Source organism: Phyllobates terribilis, unplaced genomic scaffold, assembly GCF_046119375.1.
Source record: "Phyllobates terribilis strain yellow unplaced genomic scaffold, ASM4611937v1 Scaffold_11__3_contigs__length_659146591, whole genome shotgun sequence".
In the NCBI taxonomy this organism is placed as follows: Eukaryota; Metazoa; Chordata; class Amphibia; order Anura; family Dendrobatidae; genus Phyllobates; species Phyllobates terribilis.
Genome location: NW_027362771.1, coordinates 181,262,916 through 181,281,246, shown reverse-complemented (window position 1 = coordinate 181,281,246; position 18,331 = coordinate 181,262,916). Strand labels below are relative to the sequence as shown.

Genomic DNA, 18,331 nt, shown 5'->3' with positions numbered 1-18,331 from the left:
TATTACATTTTGAATAATCTTGCTTTTCATTCCATTCAGAATTTTTCACCTCCAGAAAACTCAGTGTGAACAAACCCTTAAAAGGGTTATCCGGGACTATTTGTATTTTCTACTATGGGCCTAAGAACTAGCATGCAGGTTGATTGCTTATACGGTATACTGTTAACAGAATTATTCTGTGTGTATAGAGTGTCTTCCTTAGTTCACATGATTGTATTAAAAGATCGTCCAATTTTCATGTAGAAAAAAGGGGCTGATTTTTCATCTGTATTGTTATCTGTATGGCATTCATTATTATTCACAGAAAAAGAGAGTGTGCTGCTTTGTTTGTTATTTGTATATAGAGGTAGCTGCTCCTAGTAAGCACCTGTTCACACCTATTTCTTGTATTGGAAGTGCGGTCACTTTTTTCTGTTTCTATGTTTAAGCTTTGACTGAGCACTCCACCTCTATGCCGCAGGTGGTTTAATTGCAATAGGATCTTACTTTTCCACACATAAGCAGACGGATGTCCCTTAGAGAGGTATTCACACTGGTAGGGTCCTGGTACTTTGAGAAACGCCTTATTGCGGCTGCCAGGTACACATGAATTGGCCAAGTTATGCGCTAAGATTTCTCGTTTATTTCTATTTTCTAGAGCAGTAATGCTATTCATATTTCATATATTTCATGTTCACACACTTAGCGTTATAGTGTGCTGCTTTGTTTGTTATTCATTATTATTCATCAGCAGTGAAAAGCATTTACAAGATCACAAATCAGCACAGAATCCCTTTCTTGAGCAGCTATAGACTTGAATAGGTGAGTCTCATACAAAATACGGAATAGTGTAAACTGTGATTTTTTTATGTGGACACATTGGTCCTTATGAAAAAAAGGGGTAATCTGAATCTAAATAAAATTGGTCGACGAGAAGTCAGTTTTTATCATAGACTGAATATACTGTCAGGTGTACAGCGCGTTATCAAGAGCAAATCTGTTTACACCAGACGATATGCTGCAGATAATGATAGCTTCAATGATCCAATCACCCGACAAATAAGCGCTTTGCTGGTTAATCGGGTGATTGCCGGCATGTTTACACAAGCAGGTACTTGCTGAACGAGCGTTCTTTCCCACTTATTGCCATATAGGGCCCCCATATGCAATAGACTAAGGATGGCCAATCTTGACAATATTGGGGGGGCTCTGCTGACAGTCTAATGTGTATGATGATGTTGTGGGAGACAGGGCCGTAACAAACATGGTCGCAGAGGGTGTGACCACGATCAGTCCCGTGTGGGAAGGGGGTCACCGATGCCAGCATCTATTTCAGCTGAACGTGCGTCCCAGGTTCCCTGCATTGTAATACACGCCGATGGCCAATCAGAGTCCGGCAGCTGACATAGGCGTGCCAGTAACGAGTAGTGCCTAGCGGTGACATCATGTGCTGCCCGTGCCGACACAATGAAGTCAGCTACAGAAGAGGACACCGAACGTCGTGGGAGAGAAAAAACAGGAGTGGGTGTTAGATACAGAAGTGGTGACGTGTTTCTATTATACTTTTCCTCTGATTGCTCCACTCCTGGTTTTGGCTTACACATACTGATGTAAAATACTGACCAAATACTGATGTGTGAACATGGCCTTAGGAGGAGTCGAGAGAGATAGCTGCTGACGCATTGATGGTTTGGCCGACAGCTGTATTTCTCGACTCCCCCATGTACAGGGGCACATGACTTAGTGAATGTGGTACCTTAACCCTTTACTCAGCAGTCTTGTACTGCATACCACTGCAGCCACTGATGATTGGCTGCAGACATCAGGTGGGTTATTCTGACTGTGGCATGTGCAGCCAATGTACAAAGTAGCCCAGCGAGGGGCACTGGACCTTTGGTGCTGTTATCACCAGAAGTAAAACATGACTATATGTTATTTCATATTTTACAGGTATTGTTGTTACCTGTGCCCGGCCTTTAGATTACTCCGGACAACCCCCTTAAAGTCTGAACTAAAAAAAGAATAGTCATATTCACTGACAGCAAACAGAAAGCAGGAGGCGGCTGTCCCTCTGTATTGTAAGCCGACTATGCACAATGCTCCCTTCTCTGCACAGAGTAATATTGTGTGACAGTGATAGGTAAGCAGAGGTAGTAGGGCCCCCATGGTGACGGCCATCTAGTGAGGCAAGCAGAGGTAGTAGGGCTCTAGTGATGGAAGCAGAGGTAGTAGGGCTCTAGAGATGGAAGCAGAGGTAGTAGGGCCCCCATGGTGACGGCCATCTAGTGAGGGAAGCAGAGGTAGTAGGGCTCTAGTGATGGAAGCAGAGGTAGTAGGGCTCTACAGATAGAAGCAGAGGTAGTAGGGCTCTAGTGATGGAAGCAGAGGTAGTAGGGCTCTAGTGATGGAAGCAGAGGTAGTAGGGCTCTAGTGATGGAAGCAGAGGTAGTAGGGCTCTAGTGATGGAAGCAGAGGTAGTAGGGCTCTAGAGATGGAAGCAGAGGTAGTAGGGCTCTAGAGATGGAAGCAGAGGTAGTAGGGCTCTAGTGAGGGAAGCAGAGGTAGTGGGGCTCTAGTGAGAGAAGCAGAGGTAGTAGGGCTCTAGTGATGGAAGCAGAGGTAGTAGGGCTCTAGTGAGGGAAGCAGAGGTAGTCGGGCTCTAGTGATGGAAGCAGAGGTAGTAGGGCTCTAGTGAGGGAAGCAGAGGTAGTAGGGCTCTAGTGATGGAAGCAGAGGTAGTGGGGCTCTAGTGAGGGAAGCAGAGGTAGTAGTGCTCTAGCCCGCGGCCATGTAGTGATGGAAGCAGAGGTAGTAGGGCTCTAGCCTGCGACCACCTAGTGAGGGAAGCAGAGGTAGTAGGGCTCTAGTGATGGAAGCAGAGGTAGTAGGGCTCTAGTGATGGAAGCAGAGGTAGTAGGGCTCTAGTGATGGAAGCAGAGGTAGTAGGGCTCTAGTGATGGAAGCAGAGGTAGTGGGGCTCTAGTGAGGGAAGCAGAGGTAGTGGGGCTCTAGTGAGGGAAGCAGAGGTAGTGGGGCTCTAGTGATGGAAGCAGAGGTGGTAGGGCTCTAGTGATGGAAGCAGAGGTAGTGGGGCTCTAGTGAGGGAAGCAGAGGTAGTGGGGCTCTAGTGAGGGAAGCAGAGGTAGTGGGGCTCTAGTGAGGGAAGCAGAGGTAGTGGGGCTCTAGTGAGGGAAGCAGAGGTAGTGGGGCTCTAGTGAGGGAAACAGAGGTAGTAGGGCTCTAGTGATGGAAGCAGCAGGTAGTAGGGCTCTAGTGATGGAAGCAGAGGTAGTAGGGCTCTAGTGATGGAAGCAGAGGTAGTAGGGCTCTAGTGATGGAAGCAGAGGTAGTAGGGCTCTAGTGATGGAAGCAGAGGTAGTGGGGCTCTAGTGAGGGAAGCAGGGGTAGTGGGGCTCTAGTGAGGGAAGCAGAGGTAGTGGGGCTCTAGTGAGGGAAGCAGAGGTAGTGGGGCTCTAGTGAGGGAAGCAGAGGTAGTGGGGCTCTAGTGAGGGAAGCAGAGGTAGTGGGGCTCTAGTGAGGGAAGCAGAGGTAGTGGGGCTCTAGTGAGGGAAGCAGAGGTAGTGGGGCTCTAGTGAGGGAAGCAGAGGTAGTGGGGCTCTAGTGAGGGAAACAGAGGTAGTGGGGCTCTAGTGAGGGAAGCAGAGGTAGTGGGGCTCTAGTGAGGGAAGCAGAGGTAGTGGGGCTCTAGTGAGGGAAGCAGAGGTAGTGGGGCTCTAGTGAGGGAAGCAGAGGTAGTGGGGCTCTAGTGAGGGAAGCAGAGGTAGTGGGGCTCTAGTGAGGGAAGCAGAGGTAGTGGGGCTCTAGTGAGGGAAGCAGAGGTAGTGGGGCTCTAGCCCGCGGCCATGCAGTGCTGGAAGCAGAGGTGTGAGCAGCGCCCTCCTCTCCCATCACTAGGTGTAATCTCCGCTCCGCACTCTCCCCTCCCCCACACCAAGGCGCACGGCTTGTTTTCATCACGTGACGGGGGCTGCGCTGACCAATAGGAGCACAGCCCCGCACCCTTCCTGGCCCGGCTGGGGGACGCGAAGGGGAAAGTTTCCTCAAACAAGTTGGACTTTTCTTGTGCACGGACCGAGGCTCCAGGTTTCGACACTGCGGGCACCGTACGAGTTATGCCAGTGGCCCGGCCCGGAGGAAGGAGTCACCGCTAGAGCCCGGCTGTCACCGAGCAATATGAGCGCCTCCACAAGGATCGCTCTCCCGCTGCTGCTGTTACTGGAGTGTGCGCTCGGACTGGGCTCCGATCGGGGGTCGTGCCCGGCTCCTTGCCGCTGTTTCGGGGATCTACTGGACTGTAGCCGTGGTGACCTATATACGATACTGGAGAACCTCCCGGGATGGGCCGTACAGCTGTGAGTATACGGAACCGACGACGTGGATGTGCGACCCGTAGGGCCGGGGCTTAATAGGGCGCCCTGGTGGGAGAACCTGGAGGCCTGGCAGCTGGTGGGCACGTACCTGCCGCTGGGCCTTCTCCGATCTGCTGCCCGGGGCAATGGCTGTACTGGGCCCGGGGTCTAGTGTTTGTTGTCTATACCAGTAATTGTCACATTGTGCTAAGCAGTGATTGTGTTTTCCAGCACTGCCAGCTGAGATCTGCGGGTGGGCACACTGCTGCCAGCTTAGGCCATTGGAGACCCCTTACTGTCCAATAGGGAATTGCATTATGAGCAGTTTCCATATAAAACGTGTGTGTATAGAGACTCGCATTTATGTGCAAGCAAAGTGAGTGTGACTGAGAACCTTCTGTGGGGGTCTGGAAAAAGTCATCTAAAAAACAAATCTGCACCAACAACTCCTCAAAGAGGAAAATGCATCTAATAAGAAGCAATGATGAGAGGAAATTGTGTATTTTGGTGCGGACACCTGCAGAAAACATGACGATGGCAACAGAAGAAAACGCAACATGTGAACACTGCCTAAATGTAATCAGTAATGTAGAGAGAATTGCTTATAATGTAGTTCCTCAATCATCATCATGCATAAGGATAATGCAAGCAGCCTATTGATGTATGGCAATAACCATCCGGGATACACTTACCACATATTAAAAACCTGCCTTTTTATTGTGTAACATGGTTGTCGTCCTTTCTTAAAGAAAAAAAAATATATATTTTTTCAGTAGTCACTGCATCTTTATTTTGTTAAATGCTTTGACTCTTCAGTATGGCCGCTTTTCTAAAATCCCATTAGTATCTCCTTTGAAACACCAGATTGTAAAAAAAAACAACTGTTGGTTTTAGGCTAGGACACCTTGAAAACATCTGCCCCACTGACTATACACTTATGGCTTCTGCTGAGGTTTATTGCCAAGGGTTTCAATCTGGTAGAACAATCTTGACCATTCAAAAAAAAAAAAAAAACCCTCTGCCTAACCGTATAGTAATTTGTCAAGCAAATTCTTCCCACACCTTGGTAATGTAACCCAATCCGTGGAGGCTGGAGCGCGGCTTTCCCCTTGTACACATCTACTTCTATGTAATGAAGCTACACATTCATAAAGCAGATGTTTTACTTTCCAATTTGATACATCTTTTTGTTTTATTTACATTGCAATCAGATTAGACATTTTCCAGAATATTTCCTTATTTAAAAAAAAATATATATATATTTTTTTCACAATTTGTTGTAAACCTGCTCTTGTTTTCTACACACAGAAATAGTTCTCTTTTCACTCTGGTGATAGGACAGGCGTTTGGCGTTCTTTAAGAGGGTTTTTATTGTTGCTGAAACAAATGAAATCTTCAGCATTTACTAGCTGGACGTGTTTTTAGTGATGTTCTGTTTTTAATTGGGTTATATGATTTTGGTAGAATAAAAATACTTTTTTGTACGACGGGCCGTTGCTACGGAGGATTGTGTGTAGTAAAGAAAACTAACACAAAAATCTACATGCATACATAATCTGTGTACACCCCTTGTGTAGTGTCAGTGAGAACAATCATAATTTAAATGGGTTTTCAAGGATTTTTAAAATCTTCCGCTGCTCAGTTGGTCCACTTCAGCCTTTGTTTTTTTTGTCTTGTCTTGCAGATAAATTCCTTCATCCACATTGTACATGCAAGCATCACTGCTAAGGACAGTAATGGGTTGCAGGGGTGCCATGGATGTAGACTTAGATTTATCAAGACCAGTGTTTCTCATGAGGGCTTGGGTAGAGGGCAAGTTACCTGACTCATTAAGTCACATGCCTTTTAATGAACTAGGCATGGCACAAAGTGCTCTGCACCTTCCTGCATTCCCTGCCACAAATCTTATTCCAGTTAGAGACTGGAGTAAGATTTGTGGCTTAAGATATGCCAATGGGGGTCACCATGCCTATGTCCTGCCCCATCTCGGACTACTTCGCAACTTTTTGCTTTTTTTCAAGCCTTTTTCCCCCAGCTCTGATAAAGTATTTGCACAGCCTTGCATTGTGCAATGATTTTGTGACTTTTTCCGCCAGTTTTGTCATGTAAAAGCTTTGATGAATCAGAGCCTTATAGCACATAATCACTGCTGGATTGCAAACAGATCTGCAGGGACCATTGAAGTTCTGGAACTGGAGGAAAATGTGTGTGATCACTTTGTGAAGGATTCTATACTGTCCTGCAATCTTATTACCAGTGGTTCAAACCTGCAATGTAGACTCGGACTATGCGGTTTCCTAATGTTTACCAAAGATATCCTAAGCTTTCACATTATTTACACCCCCATTTATATTCAACTTAGAATCCTATATTCTCCTCTTTCCATCATTGTCTGTTTCTCGGTAAAGAAGGAGAACGGTGAGCATTGTCTCTGTGTCGGAGTATTTCCTTAAGACAATGTTGAATATTCTAAAACGTCGTGAAATGTGTATAATTTCAGAAAAATTTTCCGGTTGTTTCTAATTGTAAAATACAGATAAGGCTAATTGTGTTGGGTTACATCATCTGGAGGCCATGCTCTATCGGAGAACGGCTCTATTGGCAACATATGGAAGAGTGCATTCCATTACAATTGTATGATGAAGAGCTTTTGATTGCACTGTAGTCCAGAGGGCATGCTGTTTGTGTGCAGTGTTTAAATTTTTTTCCTTTCTAGACTAAAAACTGTTTATAATAAACTCTAGTCCTTCTCTTAATCATCAATAAGCTTTTAATAGAGCCAAATAAATACCCTGTTATATGGCAATAACCTATTCTAATGCCAATCAAAAAGACCAGAACAGTTTTTCGGTCTGTGTCAGTAGATCACATAGGGGGCAATATTATTTTTGTACATAGGGGGCAGTATTATATCGACAATCTTCATTTCTTGCCATTCATGGATTTGTAGTAAATCCTATAGTTTTTTTTTTGTCCATGTCTTATAACAATTTGTTATACCAGGGTTGTCTTCCACAGTAACACCACGTTACTTGCCCAGGGCTTAATATCTGTATATTATTTCTATTCATGCATCTGCCTAATGTGAAAAAGCTGGAAACAACCATAATGTGTAGTTATAAATTGGAAGTCGGGAGGTTTAATGGTTACTATTAGGTATTTGCACTAGGTGGCAGCTGGGTAAGAACAGCCACAAAGTAAGCATTTTTTAATCTAGTCCGTTCTAACTATATAAAAACCTCCCCCCTCCCTGGCTGGGTGGTCAAGAACATGGCAGAGAAGGCATATGACAGAGCCAAGAGCGTAGTCTGGTTTCCTGCCAATAAAGTTTGGTGGCAACCTGCCTGTACACTGTGGACAAGACTCCCACAAACCCAGAACAGCAGCCAGAAAGCCTCTACTTACTACTGTCACTGCCTTCCCTGCGCTAGTTCTGATGGACGGTTTTGTTCTGTGATCCACCTCCCACTTGTGATTATTTCATACTGCCATAACATCACGTTATAATAGATCTTCCTTCTTCCAGTGTGTGTGTGTTAGCGACTTAAGGCTGGATTTGGACAAAAAAAAAAAGTGTATTATGTTAACATTCATGTTTCCATTCGCTAACTGAGCAACCTGGCTGCAGTCCTATGTGTATAAACTGCCTAACTACAAGTCTTTGCACTGGGGCTCTGAAACTACCTCCCTAGCATCCAGTCTCTTTCAGATTAGACAGATCTTCCGGTTGGAGAGACTTATTTTAAACCTATTTTTAAATCAGGTTTTCGTGTTTACATGTATGTGGGGGGAACGTTAAAAAATTGTAGTCGTGCAATTTTCACACTGGCCACTGGGGACGTTTATAGACTCGTACGTCCTGTCCTTTGAGGAAGGGTTTCAGTAGCTACCTTATCGGAGGCAGTGTTACAATGACAGAGAACACCTGTATAGACAGCTGGTAACGCCAAAACCACCAATCACAATGGGCAATGTAACAGCTGACTCTGCTCCCCCCTCCCTTCACCTTGACGTTTGCACAGGCTAATTAGATACTTCAATACAAAAGATGGGATCAGTCTGTTCATTGTGGCTATTTACATGTGTTGTTTCCTGAAACAGGGAGTCTAAAGAAGCCCGAGTCGCCAGTGTGACTATTTCAAAACTTCCCATTTTTATTTAATCCAGATTGCATTATAGGAAAAATAAAAAACCTTGCCGAAAAAATACATTAAGCACAAAAACCTTTTTCGAAGAATAGGTCATTCTTTTCTGATGATGGCTTTAGATTTATATACCCATTCATATTGATTTGAGTCTGCACATCCTATTGTTATCAAGGAAGATAAACTAGCTCCTAGAGGTGGCCGGCAGTGGTTTTTCCCTCATTACAAACATATGAACCTAGTGGCCAAGTGTTCTTGTATAGCTGACTGTGCACTATTATTATTATTATTATTATTATTATTATGCTATTCCATGGCGCTTTACATGTGAAAGGGGTATACGTAGCAGACAACAAGTACAGTAGTTTGAACAAAAACAAGTCACCGCCTGGTACAGTGTGGCCCTTTTGGTGGCTACATTTAAACTGCAAGATTATCATGAACTAGTGATTTTGGGAACGCTCCTTTAATTCTTCCAATCGCCCTACAAACAAGGGAAAACTCCAGCTCTTTGGGTGAAATCATCTTCTGTGCTATATATGCTGTGTAAATAGCCGTCGATAATATATCTTATAAAGCATATTCTGCTGTGCTTAACCGACATTGTCATTGCTGTCCCCAATGTTGCTCATAATCAGTATGTCTTTGGCGTGTGGGAGTAAACCAAAGTGCCCAGAGGAAACCCACACAAACATGGGGAGAACATACAATCTTCTTGTAGATGTTGTCTTTGGTGGGATTTGAACCCTGGACCCCAGCGCTACAAAGCTGCAGTGCTATATGGGCATGCAGGTCGTAGAAAGTTGAATAAACTGATAAGTTATCAGATCGTCAATATCAACTTGGTGCAGAAAAATCCTCATTGTTATTAATATGTAAATGAGTTTTTAAGATCTCTGGGTGGGACAAAACTTGGAGTTTGCCTCCAGAGCTTATGGTAATACTTAGCGACATTTTCTTTATGTAAACTGATCCCCTGGCTGCATGTGTGGTGTCACTGTTCATGAAAGCTTAGATTGCACAGAACGCCACTGTTTTCACTTCTGCGCCACGTTCTGCCCTTATGTGGGCACTGGCTTCAACTTCCTTCTGCTCAGCCACTCGGCAGGAAATTGAAGCGATTGCCCATAGTTAAGCAGAAGCAAGGACAGAGGTGATCTGCACACACCCGAGCTTTTGTGTAGGAAGTCTAATATCACACACACAGCGAGGGGGATGGGGATCAATTTAATTACAGAGGCGTCACTAAGCATTAAAATAAGCTCTGTAGGCGGCTTCTCGGGAAGATCTGTCTTGCCCAGCGTTCTTAACCCCCCATTTATATATTGCACAGAAATTTACCTTTTCTTTAAAGAAGTTGTTCGGTAATTTTTTTTAAAGTGCCCAATGTATTCAGCATGTGGGAATAAGTATATTTGTAAATACCCTGTGTTTCTGATAATGCCTGTGAGCAGCGCTATCGGTGGCCGCTCACAGGCATCACGTGACTCAGCGCTGACATCACGACAAGTGCGGCGTGACTCAGCGCTGACGTCACGACAAGTGCGGCGTGACTCAGCGCTGGGGTCCCCGCGGTGGCTGCTGGGTTGTGGGCGGGGGTATTCCCTGCGTCACACCCAGCATCCACTGTGCGCTTTCCCAATGAATGGGGAGAGGGAGAGCACGCGGTGGATGCCGGGTGTGATGCTGGGGAATAACCCCGCCCACAACCCAGCAGCCACCGGTGGAACATGGAAGAGGAACCCTTGGCTGCAGCCTGGACTTATCGTGACGTCAGCGGATGTCAGTTGGCTGCAGCTGGGGGTCACGTGATGCCTGTTAGCGGCCAGTGATGGCGCCGCTCACAGGCATTATCTGCAACACAAGGTATTTATAGAGATACTTATGCCCACATGCTGAATACATTGGGCAACTTAAAAAAAAAAAAAAAAAAAAGTACTGGACAACACCTTTTAGTCCTTGGAACGCTCAGACCCGTGTCCGGTCCATATTTTGACTACAACGCACTGATGTGTTAATGCCACATGCCTCTTTTTTTAAAGCTTGGCCCAATTTGTGAAACCTTGTGTTGCAATACCTTTTCCCCCTGGTTTTGTCTTTGCTCCTCTCCTGTGTCCACTCGCGTCTGGCAGGGGAAGTGCCTTCAGCTCACCATTTTCTCTCAGGAAATTGCTGCTAATCACTCCCACATGTCAATAAACAGTCAGCCCAGGTACCTCTGACACAGAAGTTGCTGTGCGGTTCTCGGATATCCGCATGATCCAGTCTGAGCAGCTCTACTGTGTAGATGGACAGTGGATACACAATGCATCTCATAGAATTATCAAGTCCATTTCTATTCTATTGTGGTCAAGTGAAATCTGGAATCTGACGGGTTACTGAAACTTCTTCCCTCCATTACATGTGGTCTTTTTTTCCCCTTTAAACTTGTTTGAATGATATCCTGCATGTAAAAACTTGATTTTGTGGGTTATTGTGTGTAGCAGTGATAGAGGTTTTTTTTGTACGTTTTGCTTTGTTTCCAGAGGACTCAGCCAGCACATTTGCTGTTTACTTAGCTGCAAAACTTGAATATGTGTCAAATAAACACACATCTCACAAGGCAGATTCAGTTCTGTTGTTCTTTTCAAGTGAACATTCCTAAAATTCATTCAGGAACATTGCATCTGTGTAAATAAGGCCGGAGCTGAAGACAGAAACCCCACTGTGTTTACTCAATTAACAGCTGTGACATTTGGCCCTGGAGTCACAGGGCTCCATCTCTGTAGGTGTGAGGACCACATGTGGTCAAGCCGCTCTCCAAACAGCCCTCACTGTGTGCCAAGAACTCTCTACCTGAAATGCATCTGGAATTGTGGACTTAAAGTAGGACTCATCTGGGGCGTCAATCTTTCTCTTTATTCCCTCCACCCCATCAGTCTCTATTTTCTGCTGCAGTGGTGACGCTCTGTCACTGTGACTGGTGCAGCCTATTGCTTGGCGCAGCGGTATTGTGAGATCACTATCTTTAGGCGGAGGCAAAGTTCTCAATAATATTTTGTATATCTATCGAACCCTTGTTGCCAGTGTAAACTAACGGACTTCCTTAGTATGATTTACATGTTAGTTATTGGTCCAATCTTTTGTAATAAAGTCCAAAAAAGTTTTTTGTTCCCTTTTTTTATGTTTTTTCTGACTGTAGGTGCTGTATATTTAGTGCCTATATAATTGTATTTTATGCATTTAAAAAAAGGTGGTGTTTCCACAGCAGAATAGATTTAAGAATTGAATTGAATTCCACACTTTTTTTTCCCTATTAAAAAGTTTTGTAGATTCTTAAATGTCTGAACTCTATTAGTCTCTATTAATGTGTCCAGTAGTTGTTTCCATTTTTCGACTGAAAAAAAACATAAATGGGGACAGAAATGTCCTAAAAATTCTTTCGTTTGTGTGACTGCAATCTTTGTTTTTGTTCTACCAAAATGTAAATAAAAAACTAATGTTCTGCAACTTTAGTCCAGACCAAAATACAAATAAGGAACTGGATCAGTTGTTGTGTTTTTTTTTTTTTTTAATACAGGGAACAGATCATAACAAATGGTCTTCATCCATAAATAGATCCATTTTTTCATATTCCAAAATTATGACAACAGTACATGTGAACAGAGCCTAAATATTGCAACTCTAGAAAAAAGCCTTTAGAATATTTTTATTCAAAATCTCTGCCTTCTTTGGGGTTATGGGTATTATATTCATGTAAAGTTGAAACCTGTATTTTCGAAATGTGTAAATAATGTTAAAAACTACATCTGCTAGTATTTTTTTCCCTTTCCCCCTCCTCACCTTCCTGCAGCTAATTTTTCCATTTTCTTTCTTTTTTTTTTTTTTTTCCCGAAAAGAAAAACATTTTCCCCTTGCGCAGCCATTCTCCTTGCATTTATAGCTGACAGATTGTGGTTACAGCTGCTGCTAGTGTATTTGGAGGTATATGGCATTAAAAATTGATTGAAGTTGCAAAAACATGTGCTAGCGAGACCACCGCTGTAGGAGTCTTTTCAAATAATGACTTTCACAGATCCAGGTGCATTTTGAAGAGGGTGTCTGCTTTTTTCAGAATTTCCCAGCAGTTCACATGAAAAAGGGACTTGGTGGTGTGCATTTTAATGTTCCACTAAGATTTTGGTTTGTTTTTTATGTCTTGGTGTCAGCGACAGGTTTATTTTAGCTCCCCAATTATGCATGGTTGTAAAACCTTTCCAGTGATCTCCATTGTGTGCTCTAGATTAATGTTAAAAGTTAAAGCTGTACATTTTTTCAGTGTTTAAAATACCAAAGTCTGTTTGATTCATAGTGGAAGTTGTTACGCTTGTGGCCGCAGTGATGGAATCCAGATGGACGGGGGCTTGAGCTTCGAGTGAAAGTGTCTGGCTCCACTGTGGTCCATCATGCAGGATTTTAATAGTTTCAAAGCTCTGCGCTTTTGTGTTTGGGCCTAATCCCAGGAGAACAGATTTTCTCACCTCTTCATGTGCTGTGTGAATAGGAAAAGGTGTTTTTTATTAGTAGAGCTGGAGTTTTCTTTTGCCTTTTTTAAGAAGGTGCTTGAATGTAGGTTTTTTTTTTTTGTTTTTTTTTAATACGGAATGATTTTGCGGTTTTTTTTTGGGGGGGTCCCCTCTTCTTGGAATTTGTTTTCAGAAAACTCATATGATAGATAGGGATTCATTATTAATAATAATACTTATATAGCACCATTGATTCAATTTTGCTGTACATGAGATTTGTATATTTATATATTTGTATATCATGGACTCAATTGACCATCTCCTCCCTGATCTGGATTTCATATATGGCTTGTAGACTGTGGGTATGTGTTTTTGTGTAATACATAACACACGTATATGTTTGTACAAAGCCAGTTGCTATTTTTTTATATACTCCCACCTCATTACAGGGTTGAGCACTCCATCCACTTCCCAAGTTTCCCATGTTTGGAAATGTGCTTATTGCATCTTATTGTTTATACAATTTGGGCATATAATTTGTCCATTGGTTATGATTATAAATACCGTATTTTGTAGATTATAAGACGCACCCCAAATTTTAGGGAGGAGAATAGGATTTTTATTTATTTATTTTTTTAATCAGCTTACCTGGGGGCCTGAGGCATTGGTGGAGCAGGGTCCCATGTGGCAGGGTCGAGGCAGGAGTCGGGAGCTTGCGGCTGCCGGAAGCTTCTGTCTTCCGGCAGAGGCAGGAGTCGGAAGATGGCTGCGGTCCCATTTCTTGTAGTAGGTGTCCGGTGGTGTGGGGGCTCCTCCGACATTTTGTAAAAGCCGGAGCCCCGCACCTTCCATATTGACCCATGTGGCCGTCTTTGGGAAAATGGCCGCCGGAGGCGGTGCATGCTCAGATTGAGATCTCTGATCCAGGGACCCGCAGCATGAGGACCACAAGCAATGGGACTGCAGCCATCTTCCGACTCCAGCCTCTGCCGGAAGGCAGAAGCTTCCAGCAGCAGCGATCCTGGGACATTGCTTCGGATATGTATAGTTCGCATTATAAGACGCACCCTCATTTCCCCCCATATTGGTATGGGAGCGGGATGCATCTTATAATCCAAAAAATACAGTATATATTTAAATATTTGTAAACTTTTTTAGCCTAGAACAAAAATGGCCAGTAATATTCCCTAGCTATTGTTAAACTAATATTTTATATATTAGGAAAGATCGTGCATGTTCCAAAAAACACAAATCGGTATGTTCTTTTTGTCAGAGTTGTCTTTTAGCTATGGTTAGCACTACTATTTAGTTTACAGAACATTTCTCACCATGTGGTGTTTTTTTTTTTTTTTTTGTTCAGGGATTTAAGCCAGAACAGACTTTCTTCAATCAAAGCTAGCTCAATGAGTCACCTGCATAATCTGCGTGAACTGTAAGTTTGTTCATATTGAGTTTTATGTGTTTTGAAGTACACTGCATTTTTCTCAATATATTTCTTGTAATATTGAATGTTTGAGCTTTAAAATGTGTTTCATTTTTAAACAGGAGGTTAAATAGAAATGATTTGAAGATGATCCCCAATCTTGGTCCTTTGTCAGCAAATATTACACTTCTTTCCTTGTAAGTATACAATTTTTCTATAAGATTATCAGTCGGACCTTAACCCCTTAACAACATCTGACGTACTATTACGTGTCTGTGCCCTGGGACTTAAGAGCCAGACCCGTATTAGTACGTCATGGCGATCGCGCGCGCACACACACCTTAATAAAATCCTTGAGGGGTATAGTTTCCAAAATGGGGTCACTTGTGGGGGAGCTCCACTGTTTAGGCACATCATACGCGACATGGTGTCCGCTAACAAATTGAATGGAAAATCGGCTCAATTGTTAGCGGACGCCATGTTGCGTTTGGAGAGCTACTGCGTGCCCAAACATTGGAGCTCCCCCACAAGTGACCCCATTTTGGAAACTAGACCCCCCCAAGGCACCTATCTAGATGCATAGTGAGCACTTGGAACCCCCAGGTGCTTCACAAATTGATTCATGAAAATGAAAAAGTGTTGTTTTTTTTTCATTTTTACGAATCAATTTGTGAAGCACCTGGGGGTTCCAAGTGCTCACTATGCATCTAGATAGGTGCCTTGGGGGGTCTAGTTTCCAAAATGGGGTCACTTGTGGGGGAGCTCCAATGTTTGGGCACACAGGGGCTCTCCAAACACAACATGGTGTCCACTAATTATTCAAGCAAATTTTACAATCAAAAAGTCAAATGGCGCTCCTTCCCTTCCGAGCCCTGCCGTGCGCCCAAACAGTGTTTTTTCCCCACATATTGGGTATCTGCGTGCCCAGGGGAAATTGCACAACAAATTTTGGGGTCCATTTTTTCTTGTTACCCCTGTGAAAATAAAAAAAATTGGGTCTAAAGTAACATTTTTGTGAAAAAAGTTAAATGTTCATTTTTTTTCTTCCACGTTCAAAAAATTCCTGTGAAGCACCTGAAGGGTTAATAAAGTTCTTGAATGTGGTTTTGAGCACCTTGAGGGTGCAGTTTTTAGAATGGTGTCACTTTTGGGTATTTTCTGTCATAAAGACCCCTCAAAGTGACTTCAAATGTGATGTGGTCCCTAAAAAAAATGTTTTTGTAAATTTTGTTGGAAAAATGAGAAATCGCTGGTCAGCTTTTAACCCTTATAGCTCCCTAACAAAAAAAAATTTTGGTTCCAAAATTGTGCTGATGTAAAGTAGACATGTGGGAAATGTTATTTATTAACTCATTTGTGTGACATATCTCTCTGATTTAAGGGCATAAAAATTCAAATTTTGAAAATTGCAAAATTTTCAAAATTTTTGCCAAATTTCCGTTTTTTTCACAAATAAACGCAAGTGATATTGAAGAAATTTTACCACTATCATGAAATACAATATGTCACGAAAAAACAGTCTCAGAATCAGGGGGATCCGTTGAAGCGTTCCAGAGTAATTACCTCATAAAGTGACAGTGGTCAGAATTGTAAAAATTGGCCTGGTCATTAACGTGCCAACCAGCATGGGTCCCGACTGTTGCCCTGTGTACTGTCAATCTGATGAAAAAATGAAACCTATTTTGCACAGGTGATCAGGAAGACTAGTCATAGTGGCTGGCTCTGCCCTACATCGCTTTACTAGGTTGATAGGATTCTCCCTGTTTAAAATATGGATAAGTCCTATCGGTCAAACAGAGCTAGGTGAGAAGTCAGTGGTTAAAGGAGTTGTCCACTACACTCCCTGACAGAAGTTATGTCGCTTATCCATGTTATGTAAATAAAAGCTGATAACCTGACGTTAAATTCATCCATTGGTTTTATAAATTACTCTTTTGAAAGCTGAAACCCTCCCAAATTTGGTTTAGGTTAAGAAAATAAATTGGCATCAATGCTGAAATATTGATCATTTCATGAACACAGAATGGTCAGATTTTGGCAAGACAAAAGTTTTTTCGCCCACAGAAAGTAATGTGATATTCAAACAAATAATCTTAAAATACAAATATATGTGGCATAACATTGGTGAATGAAGTTGTGGTGCTATTAGTCATATTTAATATTTTGTGTGACTTCCATGAGCTTGAAGGACTGCATCCATGCGGTTCAACAATGATTCATACAATTTATTAATGAAGTCATAAGGAATAGCAAAGAATGCAGTCTTACATGCCTCCCAGAGTTCATCTAGATTCTTTGGTTTTGTCTTCCAAGCTTCCTTTTTCATTCTACCCCAAACATGCTCAATGATGTTCATGTCTGGTGACTGGGCTAGCCAGTCCTTGAGCACCTTGATCTTTTTTCCCTGGAGGAACTTTGTTGTAGAGATGGATGTATGAGATGAAGCAAAATCCTACAACTGAATTTGACCCCTTTTATGATTTGGAATGTAAGAGGTAGCTAATACTTCTTGATATTTTAGGCCATTGATATTGCCTTCCACCTTGCAAATGTTTTGCACACCCCCATACTGAATGTAACCCCAGACCATAATCTTTCCACCACCAAATTTAACTTTTCTGGGTGTATTTTGGATCCATACGGGCTCCAGTAGGTCTCCTGCAGTATTTGTGGTGGCTGTGGTGTAATTCTACTGAAGATTCATCAGAGAAATCCACCTTCTGCCACTTTTCCAGCGTCCATCTGTTTAGTAGGCTTTGGGACTTTGCAAATGCCACATGGTTTTTTTATTTGCCTTTTGTTTAGTGCTGGCTTCTGGGCACTGATTCGACCATGGAGGCGATTTCAAGACAGACTCCTACAAACTGTTCTAGTTGACACAGGGACTTGAGGTGACCAGGCCTGTTGGAGCTCTGCTGCAGTGGAAGAGGGGCTTGCTTTGGATTTTCTAACCAACAGACGTTCCTCCTGAGCAGTTGTCTTGTGGGGTCTGCCGGACCTGGGCTTGTCAAACACCTCTCCAGTCTCTTCAAATCTTTTTTTTTTTTTTTTTTTTTTTTAATTCTTTGTACTTGACGCTGAGACACATTAAAGGTGCCAGCCACCTCTGCAGTAGATCTGGTCTTCAGCCTCTTGATAATCAAGGCTTTGGTCGCAGGCTGGATGTTTGGCATGTTGTCAGAGCTCAAGTTGCAGTTCAAGTGAAGGTCTGGGGTGCTGGGTTTCTTTTTATACACCCCCACTAATTAACCGATCATTTACTGAGCAATGGTGAGGATGTAAACTAGGATTGGGCGCATTATATGACCTGGCGGTCATAAAAGGGTTTCAGCTTTCAAAAGAGTAATTTATAAAACCAATGGATGAATTTAACGTCAGGTTAGAAGCTTTTATTTACATAACATGGATAAGCGACACAACTTCTGTCAGGGAGTGTACAACTCCTCTTCAATCTGAATGTTTGGGCCCCGATTAAAATAGATACACCTATACTCCCCTCCCGTGCCTGCGTCGTTCCAACAGTGTCCTCACTCTCACGTGAAGTTATGCCATGACATTTGAGCCCGGTGCCCAATCAGTGGGCATCACTGTCTCCGCCTTCAGACATATAAGTAATCCAGGGGGTTGGGAGCTGCGGTGACGCTGTCTTCCTGTTGTTTGTTTATACGTCTGAAGGTGGGGATAGTGTCACCAGCACTGATTGGGCACCGGGCAGGTATGACGTAAGAACTTCACTTGAGCCCCAGGAACGTGAGTGCCAACATTACTGGAACAATCAGTGAATGTGAATAGCGGTATCAGAGCGCCAATAACAGGGCAAAAATTTAATTAAAATGACTGATTTATTAACACACACAACGCGTTTCGGTGGACAAGGCCACCTTCATCAGGTGGCCTTGTCCACCGAAACGCGTTGTGTGTGTTAATAAA

General features: G+C 43.1%; 1 protein-coding gene across 1 annotated transcript in view; it reads left to right on the top strand.

Moving 5' to 3' along the window:
- The first annotated feature begins 3,968 nt into the window (after window positions 1–3,968).
- The window catches only part of LRIG3 (leucine rich repeats and immunoglobulin like domains 3), a 30,154-nt gene continuing 15,791 nt past the window's right edge, over window positions 3,969–18,331 (top strand). Inside the window, exons 1-3 of the mRNA XM_073651860.1 lie at window positions 3,969–4,352; window positions 14,339–14,410; window positions 14,524–14,598. Of these exons, the coding sequence (XP_073507961.1) occupies window positions 4,174–4,352; window positions 14,339–14,410; window positions 14,524–14,598 (326 nt within the window). The 5' untranslated portion in view covers window positions 3,969–4,173. The remainder of the gene's footprint in view (window positions 4,353–14,338; window positions 14,411–14,523; window positions 14,599–18,331) is intronic.